The sequence below is a fragment of the Lonchura striata genome, chromosome 6, assembly GCF_046129695.1.
Source record: "Lonchura striata isolate bLonStr1 chromosome 6, bLonStr1.mat, whole genome shotgun sequence".
NCBI classification, from domain to species: Eukaryota; Metazoa; Chordata; class Aves; order Passeriformes; family Estrildidae; genus Lonchura; species Lonchura striata.
In genome coordinates this window covers 56,303,282-56,317,496 of record NC_134608.1, presented here as the reverse complement: position 1 = coordinate 56,317,496, position 14,215 = coordinate 56,303,282, and the positions used below count along the sequence as shown (strand labels likewise).

Below are 14,215 nucleotides of genomic sequence, written 5' to 3'. Positions count from 1 at the left end.
CCCACCAGTTTACTGGTATTTCATCTGGACAATTTGTCAATATATTGTTTAAGAAAAGTCCAAAAATATTGTCTGAAAGAAACACCAATTTTCAACAATGTGCTTTAAAAAATCTAATGGCTTTCATTGCAAGAAAAAGAACACTGCATGAACTCCCTAAAAAAATTCATATTGGATAATTATATTTTACCCCCCAAGAGCAAATTTATTGGGATACTGTAATTCACTTTTCTCTGGTGTATAATGATTTTCTCTTGTCACCTAGTCTTTGTGTCATTGCTAACTCATACTGCATATCTTTAAGACTTTTTTTTTTTGTCTGTAAGGTGCCTCTGAGGTTTTTTTCTTTTCTTTTTTTCTTTCCAAGTCACTTACACCTCCCAGCAATGGGAAAAGGATGCAACTGACTGCTTTTAGTGTGGGGAATGTTGCTTGTGCTAGGAAATTATAAAGAATAATGCACTTCTATTTTGATGTAAAACCCAGAACAGAGAGTGGTCTAGTTAACAGAAAGTCACTCTGCTTGCTAGTTTCCAGTCACTGGGAAATGAGTATGCACCTTTATCTGAAAGTTCAAAGTTTTGTCACTGATATATGGGTCCAGACTCAGCATTTACAATTCAGCCCGATAGAGATGATTTAAGAATTCTTTGTGGAATCAAACTAAATGCTGAAGAATAACCTAAAAACCATCAGTGCTATAAGTCTACCAAGTAAATATGGAAGATATAAAAAGGAATGCACCCTCATCTACCAAGAAGGCAGAATAAGCCATGATTACTTAATTCAGAAATAAAGCTTACCCCATGAAAAACATGCCCAAAGCTTTTATAAATCTGCTGTTTTGCAGATATTGATGAGTGTGCCTTAAAGATCCACACGTGTTGGAACGACTCAGCCTGTGTGAACCTGCCAGGGGGGTTTGACTGCCTGTGTCCATCTGGGCCATCGTGCACTGGAGACTGTCCCCACGAAGGAGGCTTCAAGAGGAACGGGCAGGTGTGGACCCTGCGAGAGGACAGATGCTCCGTTTGCTCCTGCAAGGTGAGATCCTGGGCTCCAGGATCCTTTCATTCCTGTCAGAAAGCCAACATTGCAGTGCTGCTGTGGCTGGCAGCAATATTAGCCTAAGCCCAAGCCAAAAGTAAGCCATGCTGTGGACACTGAAGCTGGTGAAACGAGGATAAAAATCAAACCCCACAATTTTAATAAAGATGTGTAGGGAATGGGTATGTTTATTCACATGTGGGGACTCATTGCTCTTCAAAGGACATGTGTACCTCTGAGAATTCCTGATCCTTTTTTATTACTTTTACTAATTTCTATATGCATAGAATTTCACAATAAGTTAATGCATATTTATTTTGCTGATTTCACATTATACTTACAGCTAGTTACACTTATACTTAGTTTTTGTTAGAAAGTATAGAAAGAACTCTTGGGTTATTCTGCCCTGTCTGTTTTAAGGTCTAAGGAGTTTTTTTTATTTCTTATTTTTTAGTGTGGAAATTTGCATTTTTTTCTCCTTAGCCGGGGTAGTTCTGCTAGGGTTGCAGTCACTAGACTAAACAACATATTTAGCAAGCTCAAAGTGGCACATTTTACCTAAATCTAAATGGATTTCTACCCTGTTAAATTTTTACTCTGTCTCACCGGGGTGGGGAAATTCTTCTGGGAAGGCATTTATTTTCTTGATTTGCGCAACCATGCACTTAACTGAATAATGGCTAGCCTTGCTGAGCATTTACCACGTCACCCTGTGGGCCAGAGCATTTCAGAGTGTGCCTTAAAGAGAGCCTTGCGTTACCCTTTAACACAATGCATAGGTTCCAGCATGCTTACTGGAAATGCTGAAAAGTGATTTTAGTTTCTCTTTCTTGTGAATATGCACCTCTCAGCACTGTGGTCAGCCCGCTTCGGGTTGGCTGTGTTTCCCTTTGTCTGGAATAGACTTGAATTAACTGGGTGAGAAGAAAAGTGGAAGTGTGAGTCAAAGGTCAGAAGACCCAGCAGCAGGCACTTCATTTCCTGAAAGTGAAGAAGGGTGAAGGCCAGCTGTTTCTTTGGCTGTGCTGGCAGGTCTCCCTGCACAGTGCAGCTCTCTCTGCTTGTTCGGATAAGCCAGGTCTGGTACCAGTGGAGCTACCTTAAAGAGCTAACATTTAGATCAGGGTGGAAGTTTTTTGTTGTTGGTGTGGGGTTTTTTTTTTTCCCCTGGACATTACCCTTTTTTAACATTTTTTCTTCATATGGTAACCAAGTTAGAAGAATATTTGGCTCTGCTTTCTTGATTTTCGCTAGTTAACAGAGGAATGCTCTCTTTGAAATCAGAAGAATTTTAGAAACACTCTAATCTGAGAATTGGTTGGTGTTTTATGTTCACTTTGACTTGATTTGTTCATAGTATGGGTAAAAGCTGTTCAAAGGCACAGTGGAGCCCATACATGAGTTCAGGTAAAATTAGTTTTTGGCCTCTGTGAGAAGCTGAAGATGGAGTGGAAATTGGCCCATCAGTCTCTATACCTCAATGCTTGGGAGCTGGAGAAGCAGAGGGGAGCAAAGGGAAGGAGGTGTTTTGCCTCAACTTTCTGTTTTGCAGTGGTGTAGCAGAAGGGAAGATTAAGATTTCAGAGTGAATACAATCTAAAAAGTACACTGCTGGTTTGGGCTCAGTAGGGAATGTGTTCTTGTGAGTTGCTATATTTTTTATTTCAAGTAGCCTCAAGCTCCCTAAAACTCCTCCTTTCAGAAACTGAAGTGTACAACTTTGCTCAATATATATCAAGATTTTATGGTAATCTTGGGGAGCTGGCAAGCTTATGAAAGGATTTCCAGTTGGTAGACTAAGCAGTTTAATATATGTGAAGACATCTGATCTGCCTTTGCAGAATTATAACTATTAGTATTCACGTTTTAGGTTGCTTGCAATTTGTGTTATTTTCCATTCCTCATTGCATGTAAATCTTATATTGAATGTTCTTACTAGTATATGAAAATACAGAAATTATTAACTAGTGCATAGTTTAAACTGAGCCTGACACTGTTGTTATGACTCTTACTATGTGTCTTCCTCAATTCATTTTTTCCCTCTGTGAATTAACATTTGCATTTAATTTCATTCCAGTAGCTGCCTGTTTCAAGAGCAAATTCTTATCTGCAGATTAAGGACAGGAAGAGCTCCTTATATATCACATCACAGACAAAGTCTTCACTCAGTGTTTAATGAAATACATTTTTATACATCCTGATGGCTTTCATTACACCAGACTATTCAAACCTCTTCCTTTCATGCAGTTGCATGGAAAATTGCCCTTGCTTGATCTTTTGCAGCCTGCTCAGTTTGAAGTGAGGAAAAGAGCAGAATGTAACTGAGCCATTCTTTATACTACTTACTCACACTTTGCAGTGATCCATCTTACTTGTTTTATCCAGGAGGCAAATCAGCATTTCAGTTTTGAAATAAAACTGGCTTTTGTTTTGCTACAGTTACTCTGGCAAAGGACAGGTGGATATATAAACACATAGTTACCATCTTTAAAATATTTTAACTTACAATCTGGTACAAAGGAAATTAAATACATTAACCTTACTTAATGAACTGCAAAGCTATTTGTGAAGAATACTATGGAATAAAAGAAATTATATTGCTTCATTTATATAATGAAGCAAAGTGTCATTATTGAAGCACAGGCTATTTCAGTGTTTCGCTGGACCCAGTGTCTTCAAACCATTCTTGTTCATCTAAAAGTACATAAAGTTTACAAAATCATAAATTCTCAGAACTGTAAATTAATATTGTTCCTTTAGAACAGTTGACATGTCTTGTATAGGCATCAGCTGTTCTCTTCTGTGTCAGTTTTCCCTTTGATAAGAACAATTTTATGAGCATACATCTGATGTTTTTGAAGAATGTAGAACTGATTCAGTAAGGTGGGAAGGAAGAGGTAGTAATAAGATGCTGTATGTTATTCCTCACCTAAAGAAAATAAGGTTTTCTATATATATTTCTCAATTTTCTATGTATTTCTCAGGGCTACTGCAAAGGTGCACATGAGACAGTGTAGCTTATGAGGCTTTGTGCCCCTGCAGTATAGGGATAAAAATGTTTTTGAAATGTACAGAGCTAATGAGGCTGTGCACAAAACACAGGTGCTTAGAGACTAAAAATAGTAGCAGCATATTATGATTACCAAATGTTCTCTGGCAAAATCATCAGGGTTTTTCAATGTTCTGAAATATGGAGAGTAAAGGCAACGTAGAACATGCTCAGGGAAACACAGAATTATCAGCAGTGTCACCAGCCAAAAGAGGAATTTTGAAAACTGATCTTGAAAGCTTATTTAAGCAGATGTGCTGTAGTTAGTAATTATTAATCAGCAGAGAAGAGGAGAGAGACTGCCTGGATTCCTGTCACAGCCCTACATGCCTGGTGCAGGTCATTCTGACAGAGCTGCTGGGCTAAGTTGGCTTTTGATGTGCAACTGGACCTGGCCAAACACATGGCTGAGGAAATGGGCTACTGCCATTCTTCCTTGTGATTTACTCAGGCTGCTGAGTAAGGAGATAAATATTGTTTATCCCTCCTCCCACAGCTAAAGTGGCAATCTAGCCACTAGTACAGAATGCTTATCTTAGTTTGATACAATGCTGAACAAAGCTTGTAGAGTAATATATGCCCTGCAGTTGCATATATAAAATCTGTTCAGACCCTTGTTAACCTAGCATGTTTTCTACTTTCTCATAATTTTGTGTTGTCTTCAGCTTTGCTTGTTAGGCATAAGAAATAATGACAATTATTTTTACAATAGCAAGGAATATTCTAATCCGTTCAAAACTATGATGAAATGCAGCAGTGATGCTGAACTGGCATGGCATTGTGATTCCCTGATTTTGTACATGTTGCATTGTGGACAAGACTGGCTTTGATTTAAAACAGGAAGCAAACCCTGGTTCCTCTACAGCAGATCAAAAGCAGTCAGCCCTCATGGTACAACGTGAGCAACCTGGTCTAGTGGAAGGTGTCTCTGCCCATGGCAGGGGAGGTTTAGTGTTGCTTCCAACTCAAACCATTCTGTGATCCTTTCCTGTGCTTATGGCTGTTTTGTCTGCCTGTGCAAAAGACATCCTGGGCTGCACTCACTCTTATTAGAAGTAAGTTTTTTTTCAAGGATCAGAGGAAGTAAATTCCATTGCATTGAAAGGTGTTCGTGTATTTGGTGGCAATAAAATTTTCTGCCTTGCATCAGATAATAGAAAAAAGTTCCCATGAGGATAGGAAAAGCTGCAATGAAATGAATGGAGTTGCTTTAGGAATTGTATAGTCGTGAGTCAAAGCAGAATATAGCTTTATCCAGGCCCTTTGTAATACATGCACTGAATTATAATGAATGATAAGTTCTTTTATCTTTAAGCTAGTGTAATGTAGGTACAGATGTTGGACAGATACAGAGGTCAGAATAAAGAGCAATTAAGTGCTACTGTGATTGTGCTATATTTTGCCCTGATTAAGTTAAAGGGATCACCTTTATTCAACTTATTTTCCTCACAGTGGTACATTCAGTCAAAATAGTGCTAAATAAATATTATATGTATTAGAGTGGCAACTGCTTGAAGAGTTTTTGATGTAACCAATGAGATGCGAAATTGCTTCACTGTATTTCACTGAGATGCTGACTGCTTTTAAATTCAGTTGGCTGGAGACAGGAAAACAGTGTTGTCAAATTCAGACAGAATTGGATCCACAGAAGTGGGATAGTTCTGGTATTTGTTGTATTATGACAAGTAAGATCCACCCCTTATTGGCACGGAATACAGTAAAAATTCATACTTCCTGATAAGCCAAAGACGTGCCCTTTGCTGCGCGCCCCCGTGCCCTTAGCTGGGTTCTGTCGGGCAGTTTGTGGTTGATGCCAGGGCAATGTGTGCCCGCAGGACGGGAGGATTTTCTGCCGGAGGACAGCCTGTGACTGCAGGAGCCCCAGCGCCGACCTCTTCTGCTGCCCCGAGTGCGACACCCGCGTCACCAGCCAGTGCCTGGACCAGACGGGGCACAGGCTCTACCGCAGCGGGGACAACTGGACCTACAGCTGCCAGCACTGCCGCTGCCTGGTATGAGAAAGCACTTTGCATAGCAGTAACAGCAATCAGGATTATGGCTTTTAGCAAAACGGACCCGCAGGCAGGCTCAGGGCTCTTTCTTCACCCGCTGTCAGAACTCAGAATGTCCCTCAGACATTTTTGGATGTTCTGGGCCCAGGTCAGAAGCATTTGAGACCCTGGCAGGCAGCTGGAAACAGCTGTGATTTTGGGTTTGAGCCATGGAATGTTTTACCAACCTTGCAGGAAGAACAAGAAGTCATAAAAATTTAGATGTTATAGTAGAAGTAGTCACAAAGTAGAGGGAAGAATTTTTGAGTATTGTACAGGGGGGTTTTAAGTCCTGTACAGGGGGGTTTTAGGTCTTGTGCATGGGGGTCAGAAGTTTTAAGATGGAAGGATTTGGGCCTGCCCTGTCCTCCCTCTTTCTCCTTCCTTACCTCCATGTTCTTGGTGATGTTGGCACTCACAGATTGGTTTAGAGCAGAAAGGCACCATTTAATATAGATAATAGGCATTGGGGAAAAACTGTGAACACGTAACACGTAATGTACCATATAAAAGATAGAAAAGCACCATTTAATATAGGTAATAGGCATTGGGGAAAACTGTAACCATGTAACACATAATGTACCATATAAAAGATAGAAAAGCACCATTTAATATAGGTAATAGGCATTGGGGAAAAACTGTAACCATGTAACACGTAATGTACCATATAAAAGACAGCAGCAGCCCTGGGTGGGAGAGAAGAAGCAGTCGGGAGTCAGAGAGGATGTCAGAGTGTGTGTGTGCCTCTGCCTGAGCTGTGAGCAAACCACAGCAGCCCCAGAAGAAAATCTTTTAGATAACTTGCAATAAACTGCCTTGAGACCAGACAACAGAGACTGCTGAGCCTTTCTTTGGAAGCACGGGTTGGAGGAGAGACTTTTCCACCACACGGAGCCACCCCTGACCGAGGGTGAGCTCCAGCAACCTGCTTTTCAGGCAGGGGGTGATGATAAAGCACTGAGAGAGCCCCAGAGAACTGAAAGCTCCACCATCAGTTTTCATCTGACTGCTGAATAAGCAGGGCTAATGAGAAAAATTGAAAGCTTGACAAAAGCTTGGAAACCTTGATACTACATAAATTTTAGCATTAGTCTACTTTTGAGAACTTTTATAAGGTTGTCTGATATTTAATGACTTTTTCAAACCTTTTACGCATCTGATGGAGTTGGTGTGAGAAGTTTCAGTTTTTAATGATATCTGGCAGGCCTGTCTTGTCAAAAGGAATTATTTATTTATTTATTTATTTATTTATTTATTTATTTATTTATTTGAATTCTGCAAATCTGGAAACATGGAGTGCCAGTGCCACTGTATAAATTAGAAAAAAAAAGAAGTCTGAAATTACTAGAAAAACATACAGAATAACAATCACTTATTTTCTCATTAGACACTATAGATTATTCTATGAAAGCTTTAGATTTTCCATAGATATGCTAATTAGTGCATCGATTAAATTAATTAAAATTATCAGTTTTCCATTTATAGCTGTCTGTATAATACAGTCTTTATATATATATTACTAATCAAGAGGTGTCTGAGAATCAGGAAGGAAATTACATTCAAAGCTAACTTACTGTCATGAGGTAATTATCCATAATGCACGGAGTAAGTATTGAGGTTGTGGCTTGCAGTTTCTTGCCTAATTTTATGATTGGGATAACATCCAAAGCTGTAAGACAGTGATGCCCTAAATCAGTGTTGTATGTAAGGTTCTGTGCAGTGTGTGATGTTCTCAGCACCTGAACTGTTTACAGAGCAGTACAGAGAAGCTATTGAAGACCTTTCCAAGTTAAATTTAGACACACAGAGAAATACTGTGCAGAAGTGACCTGATGTTTTTGTCTTCTCTATGTCTCTATCTACTAAACTGTTCAAAGTATTTTTAAAATAAAAATAATAAGAAAATTAAAAATAAATAAATGATGTAATGAAATTAGTCAGTGGAACACAAATGGTATTGCTCTAATGATTCCTTTAGGAGCTGACAATAAAATTGATATTGGCAGTTGCTGCTTAGATCGATATTCAGTGCTTCTCCATTTTACTAACCTATATCTATCTGCAGTGTTAATTTTCTGTTTAAACACTTGCTGTGATCCTGCAGAGATGTTTATGTGACCAGGAGTAGAAAGATTGCACGAGTCTGCAAGGCAATCACAACAAAAATTATACTTTGTAGAAAATATTAGTACCCAGTATTTAACCCTGCCTTCAAAAACCCAAAAGAAGTCAAGTTCTCCTGCTACAATGATGAGTGTTGTTGTTTAGTCAGGAATCAACCAAATGTTAATCTGCTACGTTTAGAAAACTTCAGCTCAGTATTCAAACATGTTTTTGTGAGATCAACCAAACTGAGGTCTGAACCTTTCTGTTTACTGCAATTTTGGCAAAACAATGCTTTCTCATTCAATAGGGTAAAAAGTTTCTTGTTGGCTCATAAATGGCAAGTACAGTGACACTTGCTTCAATATTTATAGGAAGGAGAGGTGGATTGTTGGCCTCTTCAGTGCCCAACCCTGACCTGCGAGTACACAGCCATCTCAGAAGGAGAGTGCTGCCCTCACTGTGTCAGTGACCCCTGCCTGGCTGACAACATCACCTATGACATCAGGAAAACCTGTCCAGATGGCTTTGGAATCACAAGGCTTAGTGGTGCTGTATGGACAATGGTGGGATCTCCTTGTACAACCTGCAAATGCAAGGTACGATGAGCCAGGTGGAGTGGTCATGGAATGTACCTGATAAAATTGGGGTCCTTTTCTTGCCCTGAAGGCTCACATTAAGATCTTGGGGAAGTAAGTGAGACCTGAGAACCAACAGAAAAGCCATGTGTTTTCTGTCTGGCAGAGTATAAACAAAAAAAGTTCTCCTTGTTGAAACTGTTGAGCACAGATACGTTACTATCCTAGCACAACTTTCGGACATTCCCTTGAAGTGCCCTTCAGGCATTCTCAGTATGAGTCAAGAGTAACATTTCAACAATTACCTAGTGTGGAAGTTCATGAAAATGTGTATTACAGAGCTGGTAAGCTGAACTGAAAACACTACCATAAAAGTTTCATCAGCAAGTACACAAGTTAAAAGGCTTTGCAGCTCTGAGATAAAGGAACTCCCACAGTAGTGATGGGAAGGGAATGTCACAGTTTCTGTTCCCTGATCTCATCAAGATGTATTTAATCCAATGGCTCTCATGCAAGAGTGCAGTCTATTTCCCTTGCTTTGTGCAGTGATGACCCCACTGTGCTAATATCAGAATTATGAAAATGTTGTTTTGGGTTATATAAAATGTTCTTCTGTTCACTCTAGGAGAGAATGCTATTGCCTCAGGGCTTTAAATTATTTCTGCCATTCTTTTGAGATTTTTTTTCTGTAGATTTGTGATGGATTAAAAAAAAAGTAAAAAAAAAGCCCATTTGGGCTTTTAGTAGTTGCTTTACTTTTTTATTACGTAAGATAGCTTTATAAATGACTGTATTTTAGAAAAATATATTTAACAATGGATTAAATTCCAAAGCTGTATGGTGTTTGTGTTGCCCTCATCCCCTCCATATCTGCCTTGAACCAAGAACCTGACCTCTCTTCTAATTTCAGACAAGCAGAAAGCTTCCCTGTGTGGATCACATCAAAATTCTCTCCATTAACTTCTTGCATGAGAGAAAAATCCAGTCATCTCTTTGCCATTGCTGTGCTGTATGGGGACCATACAGGTTTCAAGCTCCTGTGTTAGTCCAGGCCAATTCAGTGCTTTTGGCAAAATTGGCCTCTCAAAGAGCCACCGTTGGGAGCAATGCCCACACCCTGGGTGCTAGGGGCAGGTGTTTTTAGGTGGTAGATTTGTCAGGGATGCTCCTCTGTCTGCATGCCACCAGCCCTTTGCTCCCTGTGACCTGTTCTGCTTGTTTGTCCGTGCAGAACGGGAATGTCTGCTGCTCGGTGGATTTAGAGTGTCTCAACAATAACTGACCTGGGCAGACTGGACTGTGCCAAGGGAGGAAAGCTGCTGGAGTTAACACCTGAAGGAAGCCATGTGCAGTGGATTTTATACAAGAGACAATGACCAAAGTCTCCGAAGGAGGAAGATGTTTGGGAGTTGCCTTTGGGAGCTGTCACTATGCTCATCCTCGCTAGCCTTGTCTGGGTGACTTCCAGTACAGCACATAGGAAAAAATGGTTGCTACAAGTTTTCAGTGTTGTAAATTACACACCTTTCCTGTCAAGAAATTTGCAAATATGTTTCAATTATTTCATGGGTAAACTAATGCTGTATTTTTTGTTTTAATTTGTGTATTGACAACATGGATAGAATTCAGCTCTTATTTTGAATCTAGATTTTACAAATAAGACAGCCTGTTGTGATTTTTGTCCCATGATATCACATACTTGGTTCCAAGGTCCCTGTTAGATGTATTTATGAAAATATGTATGTATGTACAGTCAGATTGCATAATACTTATATTTCACAGCTGTCCAACATTTTAAAGCATTCAAAGGTATGGACAGAATGAAAGTAATCAAAATAAGTCTGTCTCAAACTATAAAATTAAATGCCATGAACTGAATGAAATGGCAGAATAAGCACTTTCTTCTTCAAACATGCAGAGCAGCAACAAGACTTCTATAGTGAGAAATGGAACTAAAACCCCGTCCCACTGCCAATTCAACACATATTCAAGAAGGAATCATCAGTCATTATCAGCATTGTGTTGAGTATAATTCCTCTGGATTATACAGTGCTAAAACAGTCAGAGACCCTTAAGATTATATAGTTTGGGTAGGTTAGAATTTGCTTGCATTTGTAACATCATTGATGAGTTCAGAATTTTTCCTCTTTTGTGTTTACAGTAATAATGATGTATGTCATCCTCCTGCTGCCATAGTGACAAAGTGCAGGGGTGCCTGTTCCAGCAACAGGAGATCTTAATGCTTGGTGACTTCTACTACCAACACCTCAGAAACAGATTTTATCTTTTCATATTTTATGACATTCAAGAATACTTAAATTTTCTGTGTTGTTGAGGACCTAAGTTTAGACAGGAATTTAAATCAAGACTCTTAGCCCTATATGGAGGTTGGAGCTTAGATTCTCTTCAGCTGATGTCTGATTTTTTCAAGAGGCTAGAAAGTTTGTGGCATTAGAACAAGAATATATTTCTGTGGCAATGCATCTACAGCTTAAATGTCACATTTTTAATGTGCTGTTGTGTTTTGTTTTGCACATTTGTCTAGTGTTTTTTTTTTTTTCTTTTTGTTTATTTAACTAAACACACTGAATATATGGAAAAGATTGCAGAAATAACTATAGTGGCTACTGTTTGGAAAGTCTACATTTGTGTTTTTCATAGTTTCATGAAGAAAATGTGAAACTGATAAATAAGAAAGAAGTGTGACTATACAGTGAAAATATTAGTTGTTAAATGAAGTACTATTACGTTTTTAGGGGGACAGTGGCACAGAATATAAAATTACTTTCAGTCATTCAGATAACTTTATTCCAATTTTTAACAAGGTTTTGTTTTAGTTAACAGCTTTGTGTGGTAAAGTTAAATTTACTTTCTTAAAAGGCCCCATCACTTTCAGCTAATAATGTATTGATTCTATTTGCATTGCCCTGATGATTGTATAATAAGGGAAAGAGTTGTGTTTTATATGATACTCAAAGGATGTTTGTAAATCATAATGTCAGCTCATTTTGTATATCACATTGTAAAACCCAATGGTAATTCAGTTGAATAAGATACCCAGTGGGCTGAGATATGAAGGGGAATGATTAAAAATTTGTGGGCATCTAAATAAACTCCTATATACAGATTGCTTTCCTTTAGTTTTATTTGCAGGATTCTAAAACATTGATCAATGTCCACTCCAGCTTGAGCTCATGATGTTGCAAAACAGGAGAAAAAGTGTTTGCCCAGAGGTGTAGCATCAGAGTGGTAAGAAATATGTCATTTATACTCAGGCAGAATCATATATTCCAGTCTGTCCTATTGAATTTCTGAAGCTCTGTAAATGGATTAAAGACAGTGCAGTCTCTGAAAATCATTCTTTTCCTTTTACCTTGTAGCAGTGAAGCCCGTTCCCAGGATGCTTCTGGAAGCCCCAGATCTTGTTAGGATCATATTTAACAGGACCACAGGAGTTCAGACTTTTCCACTGCAGACCAATTTTCTTCCAGAGCTCAAATGTAAATTAATTCAGTAAAACCCTTTCAGACCATTTTATACAGCATCACATGTGATTATCTCCAGAGTAATGCAGCTTGAATTGTTTAAACAAAGTCAAAATATTGACATAGACCTGTTTATGTTGCATTTTAAGCAGTTGCCCTGACTGAGATGAACTTTTCCTCATGAAGTAACTTGATCACTAATCACATCACATGTACCTTCAGAGTGCTCAGAAGCCCCACCCCAGCTCAAAGAGCACATTATGGAGGAAAAACTTAATTCCCTGTGTCCTATGTGACCAAGGTAAGTAAGAACTTTCAAAACTTCTTTCTTGATGAAATTCCCTGCTCCCTGTAAAGATATGGGCACTAAAATTAAGATGCTGAAAAACACCAATGTTTACAATAATAATTTGAGAAAATTCTCCTCTTTCTTTGTGAGATGGATACTGTGTCCGCCCAGGAGAATGTATATATTTTATATATGTAGTGTAGATTTGTAGTGTAGTATTAATTTGAGAAGGACTACTACTAACTTCTGTGAAAGGAAACTTGCTGCTAGTTAAGGGACTTGGTCAAAGCTCTGGCTATAGACTATTGGAATTTTGTAGCTGTTTCTGTTAATTTATCCTGTGAAAGAATATTTCCACTGTAACCCTTCTGATGGCAAAAAAAACCCAAAAAACCTCAATGAGTGAGAAAGAGAAAAAGAAAATTCCAGCTCTGATAAAATGTCTTTGTCCTCCCTGTTGTGGTAGAAACCTCAGCCTAGGTTCTCTAAATCAGAACCTGGGTTTATGTTTTGTGAGGACAGTGAGTTCTCAGCTCTGCTCCTGTGTGTTTGCAAACTCATCTCCTGCCTTAAAGCAAGTGCAAATATTCCTTTATACTGTCCATGGGGTCATGGACCACTCTGAGGCATGCTGGTTATCAGGAAAGGCCAAAGCTGAATTATTCCCCACAAATGCTGAATAATATCAACCTAACTCACCAGAATATGTGTGGGATTTATTGGTGCCTTTGTGCTGCCTCAGAGACCTAAATAACAACTGTCTTCCAGTAATATATCTTCCCCCAAGAGCTGTCAGTGAGTTTTCAAGTATAACTGTGTACAAGATTTAATTAATAACATCTTTTCAATCACATTGCAATGACAACCAAAATATCTTTTTTTTTTTTCCTGTGACAGACAATCATGTTTTACAAAACAAAAGGTAAAATGTCAGGAGTGATTACACAAATGGTAGAGTAGATTTTAGCACAATTAATTCATAACTCCTACGAGCAATATGGGAATGTCTCATACCTAATGGTACTTACATAATCATCATTAATGAGGGGTTTTTAAAAGGGCCCCATGATACAGTTTGATGTAAAATTTTAAGTGAGTATTGTGATAAGACATAATTGTTTGAGGAACATATTCTGCCAGTGGAAAAATGTGCCTGCCAGCAAGCTCCTCTTCTTCTTAAGGTACATCTTTGGAGCTCATTGAAATTTAAATTGGTGTAAGGAAGATTCCTGGTAGTATAAATTAAAAAAAAATAAAAAGACATTTAAAAGATCCAGTCTGGGGTGTCTGAATGCTTCATAGCCAATTCTTCTCTGGTAGAAGTTACTGGTAGAAGTCAGCAATAATTCTGACTCAGCTGTCATTGATCTCGGAGGTGTTCCTGAGCTGCTGGTATTGCATGTAATCTGCAAATTACTTGCAGGTGCTAACAGGATTAATTTTTGCTACTAGCTGCCAGTGGATAGTCCCTCTTGCATAGGTTTAGGTGTATGTGAGAAGGATGTGTATCAATAAGCTGATAAAAAGGGTCAAATTCAGTGGTTTTTTTTAATGAAACCATCATCAGGAGATTGACAGTACATGGATAATTGATGCCAAAAAATCATGCCAGT

General features: G+C 38.6%; 1 protein-coding gene across 3 annotated transcripts in view; it reads left to right on the top strand.

Annotated features, from left to right (window-relative positions):
* Positions 1-11,955, top strand: part of NELL1 (neural EGFL like 1) — a 284,811-nt gene extending 272,856 nt beyond the window's left edge. For all 3 annotated transcript variants that reach the window (XM_021528533.2, XM_021528532.3, XM_021528531.3), the window contains 4 exons: positions 851-1,044; positions 5,932-6,108; positions 8,625-8,849; positions 10,060-11,955. In XM_021528533.2, coding sequence (XP_021384208.2) covers positions 851-1,044; positions 5,932-6,108; positions 8,625-8,849; positions 10,060-10,110 — 647 coding nt within the window. In that variant the 3' untranslated portion in view covers positions 10,111-11,955. The remainder of the gene's footprint in view (positions 1-850; positions 1,045-5,931; positions 6,109-8,624; positions 8,850-10,059) is intronic.
* Positions 11,956-14,215: the final 2,260 nt, after the last annotated feature.